At 35.3% G+C, this 26,179-nt stretch overlaps 1 protein-coding gene across 2 annotated transcripts in view; it reads right to left on the reverse strand.

Moving 5' to 3' along the window:
- The window catches only part of MARCHF1 (membrane associated ring-CH-type finger 1), a 372,379-nt gene that overhangs the window by 44,441 nt on the left and 301,759 nt on the right, over positions 1 to 26,179 (reverse strand). For both annotated transcript variants that reach the window (XM_051619263.1, XM_051619262.1), the window contains one exon: positions 4,346 to 4,396. In XM_051619263.1, coding sequence (XP_051475223.1) covers positions 4,346 to 4,396 — 51 coding nt within the window. The remainder of the gene's footprint in view (positions 1 to 4,345; positions 4,397 to 26,179) is intronic.

Genomic DNA, 26,179 nt, shown 5'->3' on the forward strand with positions numbered 1-26,179 from the left:
ACTAATTCCTGATGTAACTCAGCAGAGTTTTATTGGATAGATGCTTCAGAGACTTGTAAATAAAAAGTGTTCTAACACCTGCTTCAGGCTTTTGAGAAGCAATTGAGCCAAAACAAAATCAGGCAATTTGCTCCAAGCCTGAGCTTCTCTGCACTGAAAAATAAGCCCAAAGTTCTCATCAGAGAATTGCAAATCTTACTGTTGAGAGTGCATCCTTCTCTAAGGAGCTCTCGAATCATAATTAACATGCAGAAAGATAATTACAATGTGTTAGAAATATTTCTTCCAGAAAGCATTTTAACATAACCAGGCAGCCTCAGAAAAACATATAAGCATAACCTCTACAGGCTGTAATTCAAACAGATTTGTTCCACTGGTTAACCACAACAGAAAGAAATGAATCCACCAGATCCTTCTCAGACTAGCAATCCTCTTAAATTATGCAAATATTTAAGAAGATATAAGTAAGTTGATTTTAAAAAAATCTGTGCTGCACAGAACCAAGCAGTGGCAAATAGCTACTGAACAAGGTAAAATTTGTAATTGATGTATATTTAAACACACCCACATAATTCTAATTCTGAAATCCAAACCAAGCCTGTCTCTTACAAAGCTGGCTCTGCTACCAAAACCATGGGAAACGGGTTGGAGACAGTAAAGTCCAAGGGTTAAAAAAAATAAAATAAAATGTAAAACATAGCAAGGCTGCTTCACACCTCACACTTCCAATATTTTTATGTTTTTATTTATAAGTATTGCAGTAGATAGGTTTTGAAAGCCATAGTTAGTAACCAGGGTTTAATTCTGTCATTACAAGATAATATGAAACACACCCCAGTCCCCAAAATAACCTGTCATATTGATTTGTGATTCAAGACAGCCAGCATGGCTTCATCAAGGGCAAGTGCTGCCTGACCAACCTAATAGCTTTCTATGGTGAAGTGAGTACACCAGTGGACAGGGGAAGAGCTATGGATGTTGTTTATATGGACTTCTGCAAGGCCTTTGACATGGTCTCCCCCCACAATATCCTTCTCTCTGGAAGGCCAGTTTGGGCTGCATCAAAAGAAGTGTAGTCAGCAGTTTGAGGGAGGTGACTCTCCCCCTCTACTCCACTCTCATGAGACTCATGGAGTACTGTGTCTCTTTCCAAAGCCCTCAAAATGAGAAGGACATGGAGCTGTTAGAGCAAGTCCAGAGGAGGGCCACAAAGATGATTAGAGGTATGAACCTCTCCTATAATGACAGGCTGAAAAAATTGGGGTTGTTCAGCCTGAAGAATTGAAGGCTCTGGGGAAACCTTAGTGCAGGCTTTCAGTACTTAAAAGATGTTTATTAGAAAGAAGGGGACAAACTTTTTAGCAGGGTCTGTTGTGATAGGACAAAGGGTAATGGTTTTAAACTAAAAGAGGGCAGATTTAGATTAGATATAAGGAATACATTTTTTAGAATAAGGTTGGTGAGACACTGGAACAGGTTGCCCAGAGAGGTAGATGCCCCTTCCCTGGAAACATTCAAGGACAGGTTGGATGGGGCTCTAAGCAACCTGATCTAGTTGAAGACATCCTTGTTCTCTGCACAGGGGTTGAATTAGATGATCTTTAAAGGTCCCTTCCAACCCAAACTAATCTATCCTTCTATTAGTCACAACAGAAGCAGGGCAGAAAGCAAGAAGACTCATTTATTGGTAATTGATTCTACAGGAGAAATCTGGGTTATCAGCACAAATGCAGCAGAAATCATACACTGAAACATTTTCTCCTAATTGCCTCTGCTTGGAAAACCAACTGAGGCTGTTGCTCTTGGAGTTGAAGGGCAGTTTTATTTATAGGGTGAAGTGAATGAACAGAAGTCCCAGGTGGACATTCACTGAAGACAGCCACAGTGACTGTCAGTCAGAAGTACCAGGAAGCCAGCAGATAGAATTGGGCAGAGTACAGATGAGCACAAAATGATATAAGATTACTTTCAAAAACCTGCAATTAACTCAGTGGTTACCCCACAAGTAGGATACTTATGGTCACTGTAATGAGCTGGAAAAGAACAGAGAAATGGATCGTAAATTAGTTTGAGCAAATGCTCTCTCTCCCTCCTATCTGTCAAGCAAAATGGTGCAGGCATGGCACAGGAGGGCCAAGGGCAGAAGTGGTAAATCACAGTGTCATGAGGATAAGGAGAACTGGGAGCTATAGCCCTATAAGACTTAGTTTTCACTGTTCATTTACTCTTGTCAACAAATAAAATAGTAATTGATTCAGTGCTGAGTCACAGAATCACACAATCACTTAGGTTGGAAAAGACCTTCAAGATTATTTGAGTCCAACCATTAACCCTACTCTACCAAGTCCAGCACTAACCCATATTCCCAAGTGCCACATCTAGAAGACTTGTAAACACATCCAGGATTTAAACACAGCTTAACAGATTGAAAGTGCAGGATTTTGCTTTGCTCCTGCCACATTGATGAAATACTCCCTTATACCTGTAGGAAAAAAAAGCCCAACAACTTTCACAGGTAGAGCTACGTAATTTTATAGCTACATAAAAATAATTTGTAAATATTCCAGTTGCCTTAATTTTATACTAGTACATGTAAAGAAACATACTAGCCAGCCCGGTTTTTTTACTTAGGAATACGTATTATGGTGGACTTTGCAAACAATTTTGTATTTAAATAATATCTTAAGTATTTTAAGCTTTGTCCTTCCATTTGGCTAAAATAGTTTATTACTGAAATTGTTGTCAGAAACTTATATACAAGAGAAGAAAAATCTTTGCAACATGTTAAGTTTCTGCATTCTCAATGGAAAGCAAAAGTGAATTGTAATATTGAAGTGCTGACTTTTTCTTCCCCTCTTGGGAGTGCTGGATTTTTAAATCTATAGATTGAATAGGTATATACTACTTCGTATCTAGTAAAATAACTAAACCAAAGCCATACTTTCTCATTTTGTCTGGATCAGACACGTTATATGTTCAACAGTACAGCTTAATCTGTAATACCATTTAATTCAGAGTTAATATACCTAGTACACAAAATTGCCCAAGCATAATACACTGCATAACTCAGGTGTTCTCTCAGAATGAACAGCTTAAGAGCATTATGAAATATGAATCTGTATTTACAGAATCTTTGCTGTATTCCATTTCACAAATGGGGTGATAATAACAAATCTAGTGCTATCAGGGAACAACTACTCTGCTCTAGAACATGAGCTCCATGTGCAACCAAGGGTGCCATACACAATACAGAGGAACTATTAAAATGTAACTCCCAATCTGACCCTTTTTAGCTTTATTTAGTCACTGCCACGTGTCTTGTGTCAGAGAATATATTCATGCTTTGTGACAGTGTAACCCATGCAACTATATTTAAAAAAGCAGAAAAAATTAATACTAAATCAACATTTGTTTACAATAATTATAACCATACACATCAATTTAAAACTCCACTGAAAATAATGCATGAAACTCACTATGATCAAGCTTGTAAGTCAGGAAGAGATTCAGCCATAGCATACAACAGGCTATATGTTTTTCCCTGCATTTTTTTCCTTATTAATGCAAAAGAGCAAAACCAAACATGTAACTAGTTTCCCTAATTAAAAAAATAAAATAAAATCAGTTTGGGGTTTTTTTTATGGCTTTGAGAAGAAAATGGTTTTATGGTGTGCACACCACAGACACAGTGGAGAAGGGGCTTAAGGATACTGAGCTTGCACTGAGTGCAAAATATTTAAACTTTAGATAAAAATATAATACACAGCAGAGGTTTAGGCTGTGATTCAAACAATTCTTGATTTTATCTTTTACCTCCTGTATATCCTGGCATTTTGGCATAGATTTCAGCCACATCTGAACAAAAGATACAGAAAAAAAGGGGGTTAAAAACAAAGAACCCCACTACAAATCACATTTTGCCATTTCCCCAGGATTACCTTTTCTGTTTCCTAGAAAATAAAAATCATCTAAAGTCCTGGCTTCAGTGAACCTTAAATCCCAGTAAAAGAGCTTTACACATTGCAGTTATTATTTGGGTAGAGCAGGGGCAAAAAAATCAAGCAGTAGTTCTGTCTTAGGCCACAGTGTTAATGTAACATTAAGCAGTTGTGGAAAGCAGGTGCAAGAAGTACAACTGTTATTTACTTACTGTTACAGATAGTACAGCAATGACTAATAGTATGTTTATACTTTAAGGCAGATTTTACAAGGTAACCATAATGTTAGGCAGCAAAAAGATAACATCACAATATGCATATATGGTTAAATGGGGTAAAATTCTGTCTTATATTTGATAAACTTAATTTTCTTTAATATCTATACAACGGAAATAGATTTCCCATACCTTTGAAATGTTACTTGATCGACTTGTGGAACGCCCTGGGGATTTGTCACTCTGGAAACCAAAATTAAAAGATTAAAAAAGTTATGGCATTTCAATTCTACTTAAGAAGTTCTACTCTTCTTGTGAGCGAGTGCACAGAGTTTCTCTCCCTCTCCTTTTCTTCATTTTGGGTACTGACTGTACTCTGGAACAAACAACAAATAAACCATTACAATATTAGTGTGAATTACATCAGTAAAAGTTGAAAAATGTTCTAGAAGAAACTTAGAACTTCATTACAGGTTGTTTTTTTTTTCAGGTTTTTTTTAAACATTTTGAATGAAAGATTAACGTATCATCACAGCTCCTCATGAAAATTGGTACTCTTGTATGAAATTAATGTTTCGTGACAAAAAGTAAAATCTATCTAGTTACACTGGACACTTGCCTTCTCAAAAAGTTGAATTCATCCTTTCAGAAAAATTAAAACAGTACTAGATGAATTCCTGCCCAAACATGTTCTCAGAACAAGAAATTGTAAACTGTCACAGATATAGTTCAATTTTCCACCTATCCCTCCATTCCCTCTCGCTCATGAGAAAACTACATAGACAGAAGCCAACACCATAGGCTGAGATCCATTAATAAGGTATATGTTGAATAGCTACTTTGCTATAGCACAATGGGTTTGTTTTTCTGGTAATCCAGAGGAGGAAGTGAAGTAGTGGTTCAAGAATGTGTTCAGTATTTACACTGCCCCAACAACATATTCAGCTTAATTTACAATGTAAATGAAGATTAAAGAAATTTTAGGTAAAAGAAAAAGGTAAAAAATATTTCAGAAACAGGGTCCCTGGTTCCCCTTGGTAAATGTCTGTATCTTCCGGAGGTCAAGGGAAATATTTTTCTCAGTACTGAGATCACAGGTTCAAACACTCAGGTGAAATATTTATATCAACAAGATGGATTCTCACCCGAAAGGGGTTGAACTAGATACCATTTGTGCGGGTTTGTTAAAGCCTACTTGGGGAAACAAGGGGACAAAACCCAAAGTAGAACCTGTGCAGCTTAATCTGCAATACATGCATCACTGCAGCAGGCACATACAATAATAATTTCATGCGCACATGTCCATAAAAGTCTTTCAACTTGACTACGACCAATCTCTACTCATTCTTCATTTAAAGAACTACAGAAAAATAAAGAAACTGCCAATTAAAAAAGGCTAAATTTCCTACTCTGTTAATGCATGTGTCCAGTCTAGAAATCAGTATTTACCCAGTTATATGTAGCACAGAACAGTTTTGCAATGGCAAAAATGACCAAAACCACACCTCAGGCAATTTGTTGGCAAACATTTAGGAAAAAACACTTTGATATTTCTATACTAAAAAAGCTGATTCAATCTCAACCCAGCAAGCATATTCACATGAAAAATAGTTTCAAACCTACTTGTTGTTTCATATACCTGGTGTGTGTCTCTTCCTTCAGACTGGAGGTAGCTTATGTTTTTGTTCTATCCCTCAGCATAATTTTTTTGCCCTGCAAATATTAATACACTGAGCTATATCTCTCTTTTTACTTTGTCTTCACTGGCACAGACTTGCTCTCCAAAAACCAGCATCACTGAACTCCCTGATCATGTATCAGTCTCCCTTTTATTCCACCATATTAGCTAATTCTCAGGACTTAAGCACCTTCGGGTTTGTGTGCCAGAGTTTCTTTTTGTTTAGGAAGAATAATAAAAAGAAATACGTTCTCCAAGTTATGCACTCATTTATTACATCTTGTCCTTGAGGTTGGCACCACTTTGAATAGGGAAGTGAACCAAATGATTCCTTCTGACCTGAAGTATTCTATGATTTGAATATTACTCCTGTGATATATTATCCACTGTAGCTTTGGTAATAATTTAATAATTGACTATCCTTTGCAGAAAACATTAAATAAAGATTCAATTGTCTTAATTTATATCCACAGAAAATACACTTCAGATATGCTGGGTCAACGTTCAGAGAAGCTCTGCTTTGACCTCAAAATAATAGAAGTTATGGACCCATGAAATTAATTCCCCCTTCTGCACTTAGAAATAAACTCCTTGCTAAGAGCATGCAACCTTTATCCTCCACCACTTGGACTAAAGAAATACTTTGTATTTTCTGACAGTGTAGTGAACTCGAGTACTTTTCTTTTAATCATCTGTCAGCCAAGATGCATTTTTCAAAACAGGTTGCATGACTACAGCTCTCTAGGCTTTTTGTATGATCCATTCTTCACTACGGCACATACCTCCTTCACTTTACCTACAATAAGCTCCTGACTCTCTAGCTGAAAACTCCCAGCATCCACATTCTGGAAAGTACTAACTCATAAACTGAATGGTCTAATTTGAGAGAAAGAGTGCTGGCTCTACAGCTTTCAGAAAAATAAATAGATTTAATAATAATTTCCACATTTGGGTATTTCACACTGATTTAGCCTGAAAAGCATATAAATAAAACACAAAATGTTGCACTGAATAACTGTGCATAAATCGAAGATAGAATTCTTCATTCAAGGTCAGACTGAACTTTCATGACTGTTCATACAAAGAAAGAACAGAAAAGTTTTGGCAAAATCTCTTTTGAAATGTGTTCTTAAATAATGTCTGTGTGCTTCTATTCTAGTAGTTTATCTTTACAAAGTACTCACATTGTTAAGAATAACTGATTCCCTTTCCTACTGTAAGTGAAGAGAAACTACCTTTATTGAAGAATGTTTTTCCTACAAGCTTGCTAAATGTTAAGAAAAAGATTTTTTTTCCACACAATCAATATTAATTTACATTTGAAAGGTTATATCCAAAGAAATATATGTTCAGACATCTATAAATAGTTTTGTGCAACAGGGAAATGTCTTATCATGTCCTTCCAAACACATTATTTCAAAGGAAGTAGCATCTGCCTTGTAGAATTTACATTTCTCAGCAGGAATTACCTAATGTCTATAACTAGGGTTCTTGATCTCTCTGAGTTTTCAAAACTTACACATAGAGAGTTCTGGCCCTTCAGCAAAGTAAAATGAAAATATTCAGAGATCTTCTGCTAAAATTGTCAAACTACTATTTCTTCCAGTCAACAAAACAGCAAAACATCTCCTTCAATACTCCTCCAGGCCATGACAGGTGTAAGATAAGTTGTATGTCATATTACACAGTCCAAAAACCACACTGGAATGCCCTTCCTTACTTCCAGATAGTCTGAACCACCAACATCTCATGTCTTCTGTCTTGGGGTTACATTCTGTAAACACTCATCCAGTACCTCTTTAAAATTGTAATAGCACAGAAACAAGTTTCTGTAACTTTTCCACTGGAATATTAAAAAAAGCCATTCTGTGCTTGCAAATTTCCTAAGAATTCAGTTTTACCAATATCATTCACAAGGTTGAAAATGGAATTCAACCTTCAATATAAATTCTGGGGGGAAGATAAAAGAAATAAAACCATGAAATTTCAGATGATGACACATTGATGAGACTGCTTTAGGAAAAATGTTTTATGTGCCTGTCCCAACACATCATATCAAGAAACCAACTCTGGCTGTAATAAGAAATTAAAAGAATTAAAAATAAAATAATATGTAAATCTCTTTATTTGTGTCAGTAAACCACCTCCTAAAAAATCTCCTTGCACCTCAAAGCTAGGAGCTTGAACTGAATTTTTTATTGTTGTTCTGTTGGGGGTTTTTTGTTTGTTTGTTGTTGTTTTTTGTTTGTTTTGTTTTTCCAGTTATCAGCTAAAAATTAAGACTGTTAAACTTCCTTATACTTAAAGATAACAGTTTTTTCCAATTTGCATATGTGACTTACATTGATAACAAACTGTATTTTTATTAAAGCAAGAGAATACACAAGGTAGTAGTAACAAATTCCTGAAATACTGCTGTGAACAGTTCAGGTTCTCATTCTAAGGAGGAAAATGGTAGAATAGCTGGTTGCTTTCTGACTTGCACTATATTTTCAATTAATTATTATAAGTCTTACTGGGTAGCAAAGTGCACTTTAACTAGTCTGTCTGGTTTCTTTCCTTTAGTTTCATCTTGCTCTGCACTGGCTCTGAGCATTGCTCAGTCTGACCCAGGCAGCTTGCTAATGGATTGCTCTTCATCTGTCTGAAGAGCGCACAACGATATAAAGAACTAATCATGGTACCTCAGCTGACCGGAGAATCTTAAGCAACAACTTCTGTCACACACATAAACACCCAACTCACACCTCAAAAAAACCTTTTTTCCACAAAATCTTTTGCCTATCTTTTCTGTGGGTCCTAACCTTTACAACCCTGTGGTGCAACGTGCTGCTTCACACATCTGCACCCAGTCCTCAAGCTTGGAATTCTATACTACACAAAGCATGCAACATTTGCTTTAACTGATAAAGAAAAACTACAGTGCCCATAATTAAACAACACATAAACACGCTGTGTAACTACTGGGCACCATGCATAATTATATTGCGAAACTCAGAATGCTTTCCATAGCAAAATACAGCTGGGTTCAAAGTGCCAACTCACAGAAAAAAAGTCCACTGGGAATATTACAGAATGCAATGTGGATGCAACCCGTAATTAAAATAATAATAGAAAGAATAATAACTGTTGTTAAAATAATAAAATATTGAAAATACATATAGTATGATATGTAATTTATATTATTCACATATACTATGTCATGTCTATGTGTGTGTATATATATAAACATCTAAACATAATGTCTGTCTACAAATGTATTTATATGTATAGACATGTATATATATTCACTCTTTTCCTAGTTACCAGGATAAGACTGTCTCCCACAGTGCAGCTATTGACACATTATTCAAGTGCTATTTCACAGTATCTCATGTTGGGGTCTAAATTATTAAAACAAATACATATTTACATATTTATTACTATGTATGCCAAGAAGATAATGACAATATATCTACTGACAGACCATACAACCTGATTCCTGGCCAGTTTGTACTTGTACACCTTTTTTCTCTATGGGAAGGAGGCACAGAGGGAAATCATATTCCATATTTATATGTGGGTAGAAAAGTACACAGGAATGATCAAGGAATTCCCACATTACCAGGATGTCAGGTAACCTTGCCGAAGAATAAGGTACAGGTGCTTTACTTGTCACATGCTCTGTTACTAATTTCACCACTAAAATATCTTTGTTGCCAGACTGGCAGCATGTAAAACCATAAAAATCTCATGACCCTAGTTTGACTGCAAGAAGGTTTGGAGTTCAACATTTTAGGATGTTATTTTATTCTTCACTATTTTTTCCTCTGAGAAGGAATGCAACCAACTGCACAGCACCAAAATATGTAAGTGTGCTACTTACAGCTGCTTCTTGCACTGGTATCTCTAGTGAACTAGGTTCCTTTCTTCTCATGTCTTATACTATCTTACTCCACATCAGTCTCACTGGACTGAGTGTAGGAGCTTTTTTACAGCATAAGCTGCTAATAAGCATGATAAATATATCAGAATCTGATCCATTATCTTTTTGAGCTGAACATGCTAATTACAATTTAATGATGCTCAGAGCAATTTCCATCACAGGCCAGGATGAGTCAACAGCCTGCTTGCTATTACAATACAAGGGTTTCAGAGTGATGCTTTTACCTGCAATTACACGGACAACTTCCATGTTACAACATTCAGTTACTTTCTCTGTATTGCACAGATGTACAAGGTCAGAACTGTTTTAAACATGGGATGAAATACACCAATACATTAAAAAAAAAAAAAATCCAGCATTGCACCAACCTTGAAGCACAGCACAGGCATGCAGAGAATACAGTAAAAAACCCACACAAACTAAATACTCACTTGACAGAAGTGCAATTCCTATAACAGCTCACATAAAGCGACAGAATTTACTTTGTTGTACCATACTTAGCAAAAGTGAAAAGTTCCTAGAAATCGTTGCCAAAATGACAAATGAAGCCATCATGAATTTGGAAAAAAGTTCAACACAAATCAGTAAACAATGTGTGATACATAGCTGCCTTTGACTGATCACGAGATAAGAAGTTAGCCAGAAGCTTTGATTGGATTTTTTTTTTTTTTTCCTGGTAATGCCTAATACTAATGAGAATGAGGATAAAGGGACAAACTGAAAATATAAAAGGCTGGTATCTCATAAGGTCAACATGTAAGTGTGAGCAAGAGTCTTACAACAAAGAAGCCATACTCAGCAGCCAAAGAGTCTTGCTCATTAATACCTTCTGCTTTCTAGGAGTAACACGAACTTGTCCCTACTGCAATTAAGATAGCCAGTAACTGAGGGTTGGGCGTGGCTCCAATTTCCTTCTGCACCTGCAGACCAAGAGGAGCCATTGGTTTCAGTCCAGATTCGATTCAGTTCCTTTCCCTCACTGAATGCAAGAACAGAATGTGAACAACAGCACGCAGCAAACAAAACTGCATGAAAAAATCTACAATTAGCTGCCTATGCTCTTCAGTTTATACCTCGTGGAAGGGAGGAAAAAAAAAAAAGAAAAATAAAGAAAAAAAAAGTCTGCCAAAATTATAGTTTCTAGTAGCACTTACAAGATACAAGTGACGCATGTCTTTATCCAAAGCTGACCACAGAGCTAAAAATTAAAAGAAGCAAAGATAGATATTGGACAAGCGAAATGTGCCACTATTTTTTTATTTAAAAAGTTACAGGGAAAAAGCACGGTAATTTAAAAATCAACAAGCTGCTAGTCTGTACCATAATGACATACCTTGTTATGATCAAGGTAACAGTTATGATCAAGGAGAGCACAGTATTTGCAAATGGAATTAAATGAAAAAAATGCAAAGAGGGATGATATTAATTACAACTGAAGAAAAGATTACAAAATTAAATACATAAAAACAGAAAAATCAAACACAAAGGAAAAGAGCTAGAATGAAAAATAAGCATGGGAAAGTTTTCCCCATTGTGTCAAAATACGGGACCATGTGTGACGTAAAATATTCTCTATGCACACAGGCACTTAAAAGTACTAGTTCTTTAGAGTCATAAAAGTAACCTACAGGGAGGGAGACTAATTGCAGGAATTCATTACTGCTAGTTTTTCACCAGAGAACTTGACACTCAATACAAGGCTTTAACTTCTCTGACACAGTGCCTATGTAAGATTTACTTGTCACATTTAGAAACAAATCTTGGCCTACAAACTTCTTACTTATCTTTTTGTTTTCCACTGTTATTTACAAAAAAATCAGCAAAAATACAGAGCTTTTTATTATTGTATTAATGTCTAACTACAGTGTTTTCTATCTACCATCTCACTGCTTTAATCAAATCAATATAATCTGTGATAGACTTCCACATGTCGAAATCTCCTTCTCCTACTTGGTTGCTAATGTCTAAATTAACTGGCAATTATAAACAACCTGATTGATTGCACTAATACTTGATTTACAGTAATTTATTACTGGAGACATGCTAAGGGCGATTTTGTGTTTGGGTATTGTTGATGAAGACACTTTACCTTGGAAAACTGCAAATGTTATTTTTATACCTTTTTTTCTTGATATTAATCAGATACAGAAAATGAAGACAAGCAATCTTTTCCCCTATAAAATACAAATGTGACAAACAGTCTGCAGGCTTTACTTTGTCAAACTGTTTTGTTAATGTATGACTGCCAGTTCATCATTGTTTTATTATTTCTACATAGGTGAGACACATCTGTCACTGTACACCTCTTGGTTTCAAACAGGAAACAAACCAAATGTTTAATTATCACCTATTTTCACACTATATTACCCTCCTTAAATGGGTTTGACATAGAGAGTAGGAAAGCAAAACAGAATTTTCTTCACTATCACATGAAGTGATCATTTTGTGTCTCCTTTATAATGTACAGAAATGCAAACCAATAAATGTCACTGCGCCAATTTAAAGGATTCTATCATTTACACATTACTATAATTTACAAATAATGTTTATAAGTATTTCCATCCATCAATAAAGATCGGTTTTTCGTTCTATCTTACACAGCATCATAGAACTTTAGTACAATACCCACCATTTTCCAAAGCTCCCAGTACATCGTGAAACTACTTTTCCATAAGACTCTCAGAAAGACTGCAGAGAGAACCTGGTCTTTTCATCACCATGTTAAACTCCAACCAATGTTTCTTCAGTTATCAGTCAGAATGCCCTTTATTTTTTTCTCTTAGGAGTGGCACCCATTCCTCAGGATGTTTCCCCATATGTCTGATCTCTGCAATGAGCCTCTCATATATGAACACTCTTGGTGGTCAGTACACAAATTTCAGCAAATAGTTGTAAGGAGTAATGGAGAGGATTCTATTTTTTTTTTACAAACAAGTAAACACTATCTGTGTACCCTGTAATAGAGATTTTTAATTCATAATATGATATGCATACAGTTTTCTCTTTGTTAAGTCTGACTACATGGGGTTTTTTAATTTAAAAGACAAACTAACTTGTTTCAGAAGCCAGAATTTAGAGGTCACTTTATTCTCTGCCAATTATTGTGACCTGATGGATTCCACTCAATTAGTACCAGACATGAAAGACTCTGTATAGCCAAGTACTTGTCTAACAGCCAAATATTTATCAAAGGACAAAAGAGTAATTAAATACACAAAGTCAAAGTGCCTCAATCGCAATAGAGCTATAAAACATTATTTGATCATGTGCTGGATGCTAAAATATCACATTTTTTACACTTCTTATCTGATTACAAGTTTTATGTCTTCAGTGTCCCTTTAACTTCTCCAAATAAAAGGGAAAATGAAAGGGAATGGCATTTCCCCTCATGCTCTAAAGGCTACCCAAGCATTTAAATCCTTTAAAGTACAGATGTCACCTTTCATTAGCCAATTTGATTCATTATTCAGCCTAAACCCACTGATTTCCAACTTCAACAAGAATAGGTGCAAAGCTATAAATAATCCAGTTCTTGCCCATAAGTCCTAAGTGATAATGTTAAGGAAAAAACTAATGGAAACAGAACTGGGCAAAGAATAACACTGACTATACGCCTGGCTTCTGACACACAGGAAACCTGTATCTCAAGGATCTCCAAGTGTACAACAGAAATGGAAGCAGACTAGTAGAGCTCACAGGAAATTAGATCATATTAGGATTAAAAGAATTGATGTTGAAATCTGGTGGTCAGGTTAGACTAACTGAGGTTAATAGCTAAGCAAACAGTTTTGGGCTTATAATCTAATTAAATTATATACCCATTAGTTTAGTCGTTACTTAGCTTGTGAGTTTCAACATAAATTTGAACACTTCAGCTCCTCCCTCTTTAAAAGTTGAAGCAAAAGGTGAACTTGAGTGCCTGAATGACAAAATCCTTATTAAAAAAATATTTTAAACCAAGCTCTACAGAAAAGTTTGGGAAGTGATCCATCTATTCAGACTAAAATGCACAGAAAATTTGAAGTAAAGACAACTTCAAGTCAAAATATGCATCCACAGGTACTTCTCTCTGCTTCAGAACTAATACTGAAGTTCATTCAAATATTATTTCCAAGTCCTTTGATCCAGTGATCACCATCCTTCATAAACAATGGGATCCACAATCAAAGTAATACAGATTTTCCTACAGTAAAGCTTCTATATATTCTATTACAGATCTATATTAGAGAAATTATCATTTTTGTTTATAGGCAAGCTTTGTCTGATTTGCATCTCTCAGGTTATCCAGTCTTCTCATAAAAAGTTAGCAGCTGAAACGAATAGAGGTTTGTTATTGCACAAACCCAGAAATGTGCCATTTACTCAGATCCTCTGAAAAGCTTCCATGACAAAGACTAGATCCCCATTTCAGTTATCCTCATTGGGAAAATTTTAGAACAGTGAGGTTGAGGATTCAGACCACAACTATTATTTTTTCCTCTATCTTCTGAAATATTCACTGTATATATTACAGGAAAGATGCTGTAGAAATTACAGTTAAATTTCACTTCTTCTTAGAACTCATGTGTACCTATTGCTATATATTAACTTATGAGTCAAGGGATGGAGGGAAACTATTCTACAAAAGGTTTTGTATTTTTCTTTATAGCCGCCCTAATGCGTAACTAAAAGGCTAAAGTTCTATCCTGTTTTCCATTTAAAATAATGCAAGTAAAAAGAAATGTGGAACACAGTATACATCTATTTCTTAGCAGACTTGGCCAGCAAGTCATACATATTCATGACAGAAGTTTTCTACAGGTCTGTTATTCCCAGACAGACATGACCTACCTATTTCAGTCTCAAAGATGTGTCGAGAGATGGACATGCACAGCACACTGATTACTGATTATTCCTTTTTGCATTATAACAGAAATCTCTGTGATGGGAAGAGGAACACAGTGTGAAACAAGGACAAAGTCTGGGGAAAACAGATAATGGGAAGACTGTCCTGGGGAAGAGAAACAGCTACCCTAGCTTAGGCAAGGTAAGATTTTACTGTTGAGAGCACAATTTCCAATTCCAGGTGTGTCTAAAAAGTGAATAGAAAAGTAGAACTGAAATAGAAGAAGTGGCTCTGACAAGATCTCTGATCAGCTATAAGGCAGAAACATTGCAGGCAGTTGTTAATTCCTCCCAGTATGATTTTCTTGCCTAATAAAAAAAGTCCTTGGCACAATTAGGACAGACAATAATTCAAAATTTTAGAGTGGTTACAAATAATTACTTACCAAAATACAGACTATATTTATTTTATTAATATCTGTTAATTACAGCATGAAATTTAGAATAATGTGTTGGGAGCAACAACCTGACACTACAATTGACTTGAGTACTCACAAACCATATTCTATGTATTTATGTGTGTCTGTCTTCAAAGACTCTAGCTGTTAAAAGAACCACTGAAATTATCTAGCAGAGAAGCTGACAAACTCAGTATCTTCTTTAATCTTCCAATGTCACAATAAAGACAGAGTATGAAGATGTAATTTCAATATTCCCATTTCAGTTTACATTAGTTATTTCCAAGCTCAGCTGCATGCTTTATCACTTTTCCTTTCATCCAATTCTGGACAATTCTAATGTTTCTGGATGATCCACTATTCCTACACGGCTCCTAGTAGAACTCAGAACATACAGTTTCTTCAGTATGTTTCAAATATGTATGCTGCTTGGGAGGTTAATTAAACTATGATCCTGTTTTTCCAGTTGTAAAGGTCAGCATCCAGATTCAATCTACACTGAAACAAAATTAACCTTTTGCATTCAAAGAAAATAGATGTGCTAAAACCACTCAACTGCAATACAGCCAAGTTCTACAACACATAACTCAGCTTACTCATCCATATTAGAGACAAACTGGGGTAGGAAGATAAACTGACAGAACTTCTGAATATTATGCCAATTAGCAAGATGAGGGACATAACCTCATACTACGAGTAGATGGAGAAATTTTACTGGCCATAAAAGCTGAAAATATAATCCAAATACCAAGAACTTCTGACACGATTTCTCTTTTAAAATCAGTGCACACACAGTCTAGTTGGAAAGGACAGGGAAAGTCCCCCCTGATTCCCAGTGTACGCAAAAGAGAGTCACATTGAATTGTCTCTGTCTGCACCAATAGTTAACACAGAGTGAGATCACTTCCTTCCCTATATTATGCTCCCAGAGAAACAGGTTTAAAATATGCTCAGAAGGCACAGATAAAAGACAGAAGATTAAGTATTACAAAGATAAAATATGTTAAGCTTCTGTGAAGCGAAGTACCTGTAAGGCAAGGTATTATAGATTTTTACATAAGGAGATGCGTGTGGGAGAGAAGCCTCCCTTGTACAACCAACTACGTTTATCCCTGAAGCCACTCTCCCACTATGCTGTTTTCTTGTGGTGCAGGTAATTGGCCTCCACAACTAACTGGAAGGAAGAAGTAACACAGCTGGATTTTCTTCCCTTCTCAGGTCTCTATATGAACTGCTCAGTAAAAATATCTACAATGTAAGGAGAAAGCGAGATTAGCTCATAATTGCAGGACATTAGGGCACACTTTCAGTTAAAAACCCCAAAACTTCAAAGAGCCTTGCTGTCAATTCCTCAGTTCTCTCACTGCAAAAATCAGTTTGAGTCCTGAATCAGCTACAGGATTCAGAAGAGGCAAGAAAGAAACCCCCAGCCTGCCTCTGAGATGCTCAATCATTAGCAAGACTCTGTTCTTCCACTGTAAACCTAAGAAGAAATTATACTTTCACACCACTTCAAATCACTTCTGCATTGCACACCAAACTAAATTCCCATTCTTTAAGTGGCACAGCACATGTGGCTTTTTTATATTTACATTAGCTTTTTAGTTTTACAGTGCCCTTCTCCAAGGGCTATGATTGGCAGGAGTTCTTCTGTGGTACTAAGAAAATACATGAAACAGGAACAGAATCAAAAGCTGTATGCCTTTTAGAAGTACCTGGTAGAATCTGAGAGTAGATGTTGGGATATCAATAACTTCTTTTGCATCTTAAAATAAACGTGTCCTGATCCCTGTAGTTTATTTAGCTATTTAATATAGTGAAACATTCAACCAAAAAAAACATTAAGGTGCTGTGTTTATCAGCATTGAGTCAGGTGACCAAGTTGTGCACTGATCTCCATGGCAACAAGCTTGTATATTTGGCAACTAAAAAAAAAAATGGTAAATTAAGGGTAATTTCCTCTCATCTTTTACTCTCAAGCACTTTAAAAAAACATAAAAAAGGAAACAATGAGAAATATAATAAGCAGCTTGTTGTAGTTTTCATTTTGAAAATGACACAAACCAGAACTGCCACAAAAAGGCAATATTTTTCAGATTTATTTCAATGAATTAGTTATGACAAGAATCATACCTGTCAAATCAACATGAGCTGGTGAATCTCTAGTTTATTAAGTATGTGTTTACAATGCATTGTAAACTGCCAGCTCTGCTGTAACAACCACTTTATAGAAAATCCACAATGTAGAATACTGTATATATACTATATTAAAAAAACAAACAAACAAAAAAAACCAAACCCAAACCAAACACTTTCCTCCCAAAAGTTCTTTGCCTTTGCCCCACTTCTGCAAAGTCATCGTGGCCACCATGAAAAATTATGTTCTTATTAACCACTGACCATCTGTCTTCCTCTATTATGGCTCTAAGTTTTCAGTGAGATAGTTTATCAATTAAGCTAATTACAGGAAGCAAAATTTTGTTTTTCAGGCCTTGTTCTGTATATTGTTGAATAATGGGGAATCTATTTAGGTCTGACCGTGTCTCTGAAGCACTTCATATTCTGTTTAGCACTGAGAAGTCACATTCAGATATAACAATAGTATTATCAATCTAGGCTGTACATGTATCTATTAAAAACTGCAGAGAAATTAACAGTAGCGTTCATCTGAATGAAAATCACTGAGATTCATCTATACTCCTTTGGAGGCTGAATTCTTTAAGGTGAAAGTCTGCATCTTGGCTCGGGAAACAGCTATACAAGGTGTTTCTTCTTGTCTAAACATCTAAATATTGTTCTGGATTACAAAATTTGAGACTCTTGAGTAAATTTTCACATCACATTCAGTAGTCTTTCGTATGGAAAAAAACAAATGTATGGCTGTGAAGGAATCCTAAAAGTTGAGTCCACGTGATGAAAATATGCAGAAATATACCCTTTGGATGATTGTATGTAAAAAGTTATGGCCAAAAAAAAAAAAAAAAAAAAGGCAATAAGCATAAATTTGCTAAAGGCTTAAACATTAACAGTAATCATTTTCCTTCCCCCAAACACATGAAGAGTGAGAAGTCTGCTTTTGGCACAGACTCTGGACAAGAAACATCTTAATAAGCCATTCACTAGAAGAGGGAAAACAGTTGAAATATGATAGAGATACCATAAGAGACATGGAAAATAGGAAATTATTTTCCAGTCTACCAATACAAGAACAAGATAACGTCAAATCAAACTAGCTGGTGATAGGTTCAGAACAAAGTAAATAACATAAGCAGGTAATGGTTAATAAGCACATCAAAATTGTTTAAAAACTTAGAGATGCTTAAAAAGTCACAGAACATACTTGTAAAAGAAAAGTTCTTTCAACGGCAACACATAAAAAAATACTTCTTGTGGAGAAATTCCCTGAGCTAAAATTTACTGGATTCCAGGAGAATATTCTGGGAAGCCACAGTAGTAGCTTATGCTCTTACCTTGCCCTTCTTGCAACATTCACAATTAGCCATTGTCTGACAGAGCACACTGGATTACACAGGCTATTAGTTTGTCTCAACTTGAGCCTTCTTAGACTAACAGATATAAATTGGATAATGGTAAGACTGACATTTGTCATTTCAATTACCAAGATGGAGATGAGAAAATTTCATAATACTCAATAAAAATGTTGTACAACATTACATATTACAATATTTCACTAATTCAGTCCCTGGAAGATCTCCTTGTAAATGTAAAGCAAATTACTTAGCTCCCACTTAAGTAGTTTTTGGAAACTCAACAGCTCTGAAACCCAGGAGGAGATAATTTTTTAATGTAAATGTGAAAACCTACAGTGAATCATAGATTGCTAATTTATCTTTACTTGGAAAAGTTCCTGCTGACTGTAAAGAGTCTGTGTATAACATTAATTTTAGAGGACTTGAGATTTAGTCCTTTTTCCATAGCTTTGGCTACATTGTTTTCCTCACAGAATAAGTTAAGAGTAAACTAAACAATAAATTCTTACCTTTGCTGAATAACATTTTGAAAAAAATATTACCAATTACAAGGCAACTTAAGAAAAAAAAGGGGGTAAAAGGAGAGTCCTAGTTTCACCCTATTCTGAACAGAACTACCTTCTGTTATTGTCAGAGGTAGGTAGGATATTTTCACAGCAGTACACTTTGAAAAACTTTACTTTCCACTCCAATATAGGTCTGAACTAACTTGAATTTCGACACTTCTAAAACAATAGATCACCTTCACACGAGATAAAGAGAAATCGTAATTAGTGACTATCAATTTAAACAGGCTAACGGGCAAGATAATCAAGTATAAGCAGTTCTCTTTCTCATTCTAATATACAGGTCAGATCTATGCTTACTAGTGTATAGTGTATTAGTAGCTCCTTCCTTTCTTAACACACTTAACTCATCTATCAAAAGTGTCAGCAAAGTTTATCTAAATACTTCAACTTTTTATAAAGACTTTTGATGAAAGATCATCACACAGATAAGCAAAAAGAATAGAAGACAGCCAGATACACTGTGAGAAATTAACCCAGATGCAAAATAGTGCTGTGGGAATGTGATTTTACATGCTGCCAGCAAAGAGAGAGAGGAAAAAAAAACAAAGGAGTTATGGCGTGCATGCTTCATGTTCTGTGACTCCTGAGAATAATGATTCTGAAAATCCTGATGAGCAGATTAGTGCTATAAAAGGTCATTAGACACTACACTGAGTATTGTACAGGGAACTTGAAGGAACTAAATGAACAAGAAAAAAAAATGAGAACAAAATAAAATTAAAAAATAGCTCACCTGCACATACTTAACAGTTTTACTTCGTAACACCACAAGCTCCTAAAATGAAAAGAAACTTCAAAGGAAACATTTAAAGAACAATACACAGGCTCAGTGACTTTGGGGAAAGAAAGGGAACTATCAAAAATATGGACAAATATTGATTACTTCTTTTCAGTCTCTTACCCCCAAGTTTGATTTTGTTTGTGGGAAAGAAGGGAAGAAGATTTACTCCAGCTGAAGCTGGGAAAGACCTCCACATATTGTTACTGGCAAAATGATAATTCATCCCAATCATAAAATGAGAACTTGCACATCATATTTGTCCTTCTGAGAACTGAATTATAACCCATTAGTGACTCCTACTGGAGCTAAACTCAACCCTTCTGGAACTCTAAATTTTTCCCCCTTCCAAGCTGAGTGGCACTTCTACATGGTTACTTAGATCATAATAGAAAATACTGCATTATGAGGAAGTTATAACCCTCCCCAAACGGTTTGGCGTGTCATTCAGTATGTGTCTGCTCTCTCCCCACTTCTAAAGTAACACAACTTTACCTCTCCTTGAGCTGAGCTGTTATTTCCTGTTTTGTTACTAGGAGTTGTTTTTCTTCTTCTTTTTCCCAAGCCTTAAAGATTAGGCTCAAGCCTCAAGATTTAATTAAATTTAATTTTTAAAATGTGGCCAAAACACACAAAGTATTTAAAATGTTATGCCTAGGGTTTAGCATAGATTGACATGGTGTCATTACAATGTCTGCAGTGTTACTTACTTTCACATTCAATATATCTATTCTCACACTTCTGGTTTAACTGAACATAGTTGTTAATCCTGAGGAAGATTCCCCTGAGGAGTTCATAACAGCACACAGACTATTTTTCTGAAAGAGTTAATTTTGGATGCTGCATAACCTATTTAATACATCCAGTATTTTCAGTGGCAAACAAATGAATAACTGGCTTTGTACCAGCTTTTTACTTTTTTATATTATGTAACATGGAAGCCCCTTACTGAACTTTCAGCTTCCATCTCTTCTGTGCAAAGGAATTAATTTCTAGCTGAAAATTTTACTTTACTTCCCCATGTCCTTCCTTCTTTTCAAGATAAAAGTGCTAATTGCTCTCCTTATTAAATGATATGGTTGTTTTAGCACAGTATTTTATATAAGGCAACTTTTAATAAAAAATCTTCAGTAACTTTTTTTTATAATGTTTTTCCTAAATGACACTACAAGAAAGGCAAGTGCTTTGCCTTTGCAAAGTATCAAGAAAATGTTATCATTGTTGTGCTAGGCACTGATGAGATTGCATCTACCATTGCATGTACAAGAACTGAGACATAAGAAAGATAAATTGAAATTGGAACGGGGGCAGAAAGGCCAGTAGAAACATTAGAAAAATTGAAAGCCTACTTTCCAAGTGGGGCTTAAGGAGTTTGACTGGTTTAGATTAGCAAGATGATGGTTGAGATGGGATATCTGCTGTAAATAAATATTCTGCAATAGATAACCAGGGATGCAAAAATTTAAGATAAGCCACAGTTTGCACCAATAAATGGATATAATACATTCACACAGTAAATTCAGGTTAGACATAGAAGATTCTTGATTGCTAGAAAAACAACTTCCAGCTAAAGGAGAAAAAATGTAATTGTTTGACAGTAAATTAAAGAATAACATGAAAATTATAACAGCAGGGGACAGGACTCAATGATGGAGTAAGTCTCTTCTAGACATATATTTTACTTTAAACAGAATATTTTTGTAGTTTTCATAAGAGACAGCAGCTAATTTTCATCAAAGCTCTCACTTAGTAGCAAAAATATTTTTCTTCAAACATCTGCCTTCACCTGAAAACACTATTTTTAAAAATTTCCAAGTATTAAAGCCAACAAAATGAAAACTTTTGTTTCAAACTTGGCCATTACCTACCATAATTAATTGCCTGCATAATACTTGCAGTGAAAAACAATCCCAAGCTTCAGTTATTCCTTTCCTTAGTTAGCCACTTCAATTTCTACTTTCACCTTAACAGAAACAAAATGCTTAACAAACATAATTTACATAATCCTTGAATCTCTGTCTCCTCAGTACTTTCAAAACCACTAAACAACCTTAGTCACCACAGGAAGGATTTGGGCTTTTCTAGTCTGGCATTTCCTTTTGCTCATCTAAAGGCTATTTCAATAATTGTAACTTTTTGTTTCCCAAATACGTTTTTGAGCTCTTCATCTTGCCCTTCTTACACTAAACACTGCAACACAACTGAGCTTCAAAAGTGTTTGTGAATATAAACTCTGATGCAAATTTTGAGCTTAGCTACTTCAGCTAGAACTATTCCCAAAAGTGACCATCCTTCCTAAATATCCTACTAAATAACTTTTAAGATTTGAATATACAGAATTTATGCTAATTTTAAAAATATTTCCCAGTACAGAAGTCAGTCTTTGCATCAAATAAAAACCTAATTTAAAAGCATCACATCAGTCGCAGAATTATGCTGGTAGGAAAAGACCATTAAGATCATCAAACACAACCATAAAACCCTGCACTGTAAAATCCACCAACAAACCATGTCCCCAGACACAACAACTACACACCTTTCAAATACCTCCAGTAACTCAACCACTTCCCTTGCCAGCTTGTTCCAGTGCCTGACAAATTTTTCAGTGAAGAAATTTTACCTAATATCCAACCTAACCCCCCTGGTGCAACTTTAGGCCATTTCCTCCTGTTCTAACACTTGTTACTTGGGAGAAGAGAGCAAAACCCACCTCGTTACAATCACCTTTCAGGTGGTTTTAGAGAGCAACTAGGTCTCTCCTTAGCCGCCTTTTCTCCAGACAAAACAAACCAAGTGCCCTCAGCTGCTCCTCATAAGACTTGTTCTACAGACCCTTCACCAGCTTCATTGCTCTTCTTTGGACATGCTCCAGCACCTCAGTGTCTTTCTTCTAGTCATCTGTCTACTGAAAACTAAACCAACATAATTCAAATATACCAATATACTTTCAGATGGGAGTCCTGCTAGGCACACACATGAGCTGCAGCGCAGAACCACAACAGCTGTACTGTGGTGTCTCACTGATCCTAGGATCCCAGGCACCACAGCAGGAGGACCCACACAGCTGTAGTAAGTGAGGCAAGGTCATTGAGACTCAAGCATAAAGCATTTTTTATACCAGAAGAGTAAATAGGCCCTGGCCACCTGAGGTAGGAACTACTTGCTGGCTTTTATCATACTTTTATTCAGACACAGCTGCTTAAGTTTCATTCAGTACACTTCAGTTTGCTTGCATGCACCATTTCACAAGCAAATTAAATATATCTGCACTTCTTCTGTATTGCTTCTGCTGGTCTCTAAACATGGTATGTCACTATAGAGATTCAGCAGGTTTTCAAATGTGATTTAATTACATCATACTGTTGGCGTGTGTAATTTAAATGAATCTAATATTTATTGCCTTATAAAGTGATTTTCTGTTAAATTTTAAGGCTATTACTAGCATTGGTAGCAAATATATATGCTTAAGTTTTCTTTAGAATAAATGTCAATAAAAATCTTTTTTATACAGATAAACGTTTTCAGTAAAAATGTTCCTGTGAAAACAAACCATTATTCTCAGCTGTGTCACCGCAATTGCACCTTGCAAGATGTTCCCACCAAAATTTATAACACAATGAATCCTTGATTTCCCCCTTTTCAAAGTGACAGTTTATTCTGTTATTCAAATCTTACTCTAAGAAGTTAACATTGAAAAGTTAAAAAATAAACTAAATTCTGGTCTGCTCTTTTTAAAACATTACCATTTCAGTAAATACAACAAGCTGGACTCCATTGTTTATAATAAATTGTGTCTTTGTATTACTAGAAAACTTTGAGGGATCACTATTTTAAATTCAATCTCTGGGAAAAACTAGACATTAATCAATTAATAAAAATATGTGTTTTATTAATGGCAAAGGGATTCTTCACAGCATTTCTCCACTGCACAAATTATTCCATAAGTGTCAGTTTAGTTGACATGCAATTAGAGACAACACAAACTATTCCAAAAAGCTGTTAATACTTTCACAAGCTTATTGCATCGGATCAATTTGTATTCCAAGTTTCTAAAATGTTGCAAACACTAATATACACCTACTTTCATTTTGTAACACCAGGCATTTCTCTAGAATGTTATAAAACATATCAAAGTTGCAAACTATACTATAAAAACTGTGTTTTAGCATACTAGTGAACACCTAAACAGTATTCTGTTTATTTGGTTTGGCAACAGAATATAGCACTGGATTTCCTTGTCTGATTTGGGTGCAGCGATGAGCACCCAATTAAAACCAAAACAGAACACTGCATGAACTCGGCCTCACACAACCTAAAACTGAAATTAAGTGAGAAACAAACCTAACTTGTTTCAGAAGGGTGACTTTGTAACCAGCAAAGTAAATTTTACTTTGCAAATTAAACCATGTCCAGTGGCCTCTTTTTCATAACACTCTTTTAACTAACAGAATATCAAAATTACAGTCTCTGACAACTCAGCTCAGCTAATTTAATGGTTTTGACTACCCACTGTTGACATGAGATTTCATGACTTTGCAGGATATGATGAGGAAAGAAGTTGGAGGAAACTATGGTTTAGTCTTCCTTAAACAAAGGAAACCCAGGAAGGCTGCAGGACAAGGGGTAGCACCTGAGAAGAACTTGTTCTGTTTTGCTGATGTCTTCCTCTGGTTACCAATGGATCCCCAGGGAAAACACCTATTTTCATGTTTCCTAAGATAATCTTACTTACACATGTACAACACTGGGACTGACACGTATGGGTTTGTTATGATGCAGATTGTAATGCAGGACACATGAAGATTTGCACATTGGTGTATTATTTCCTCTCTGTGCTCAGCATTCAGCTTGCTGTTATCAACCAAATGCAATGCTGGTTCATTTAGACTTGATTTACAATAGAGAATATAACATCTAAAGTTCCCATTCAATTTGGTAACAACATCAAAAGCTTGAATGCAAATCTACACATTCAGTGTAGAGTCTCAGCTTGAATGATCTGAATTGCTTATCATTTAGATTTCATTAATTCCACTAGTAAATTGAATCCTGCTATGTGGACATGGCTATATAGCCACGTAACTGTAATAAAGTCATTGTAATACTTGAAATACAAGAACTGATAGAAAGTGCCTGATGATGTGCTCATGCTCCTAGTGAATGCTACCACCAGCGTTCATTATAAGTCCTGTGTCAGCTCACTGTCAGAAATCTGGAACAAGAGTATGACCTGAAAACTCTCACATCTATTTTTAAGTCAACATCTGTTTAAGAAAATAAAAAAAATAGCAACCCTGCACATACCCTAACCCTTAGCCGAACAGCCTGTGCGTGCTTAGAGCTACTAAAATAAGATTAATAGTTTTAAAAATTGATTTTTAATATTAGTTTGTCTTTTTTTTTAGTAAATATCTAATTTTGCTTCTTCAAGAATTCCATGTACTTTAATACATCTGCAAATTACCGCATTGACTGATCAAAAAAAAAAAAAGGAGTATAATGTGGCAACATGAATTAATTATTTTTATGAATTAATTTGGAAACACAGATGCTCTTGCAGGTGTCATGGGAAACTTGCACATTTCCCATTAGTGATAAGGAATGCAAAATTTGTATCTCAGCTTATTTGCAAATACTTGAGTATTAGAAGAGAGAAATAATAAAGAAAAGTAATATATACCTGAATATTTTAGTTATTTCATTATTTTAATATTACTGAAGTATTACATGACCTTAAATAGAATGTGTTTGATCATACAGCTGGAAGTAGCTTTACTTACATTGAAGCACTGACATTTTCATTTACACAAGCTACCCAGTATATGTTGATACCTAGCAATTTAACAGGGACTCTGTGTTTGTGGGTTGTTTTTTTGTTTGGTTGTTTTGTTTTGTTTTTTTACTGGAATGAATAATTTCCTATAAACTAATAGCTTACTACATACCTGGTAAAATTGATATTACAATTACCATGAACCTTGACATCAATTTGGAACTGATGAAACCTGACATACTTCAGCATAGTACACATACAGCAGCACAAAATATTATTAAATAATTATAAATTTATAAATATTATTTTAAAAACATACATTTTATTGCTATTATTACTGTTAACTACATAACTAGTTGAAAATTCTGCATTTATATGTCCTAAAGCCTGTGTGACAGAAAACAGCAAAAAGCACACTTAACATTCCTCCTAATATATAGAGCTCCAAGCTATTTCTAAAACAGGTTGAATGTTTCAAAAATGGTTGAACATTCTCTGACAAAATCCAAGCATCTCATTTCTAAAGATGT

The sequence above is a fragment of the Apus apus genome, chromosome 4 (genome assembly GCF_020740795.1).
Source record: "Apus apus isolate bApuApu2 chromosome 4, bApuApu2.pri.cur, whole genome shotgun sequence".
In the NCBI taxonomy this organism is placed as follows: Eukaryota; Metazoa; Chordata; class Aves; order Apodiformes; family Apodidae; genus Apus; species Apus apus.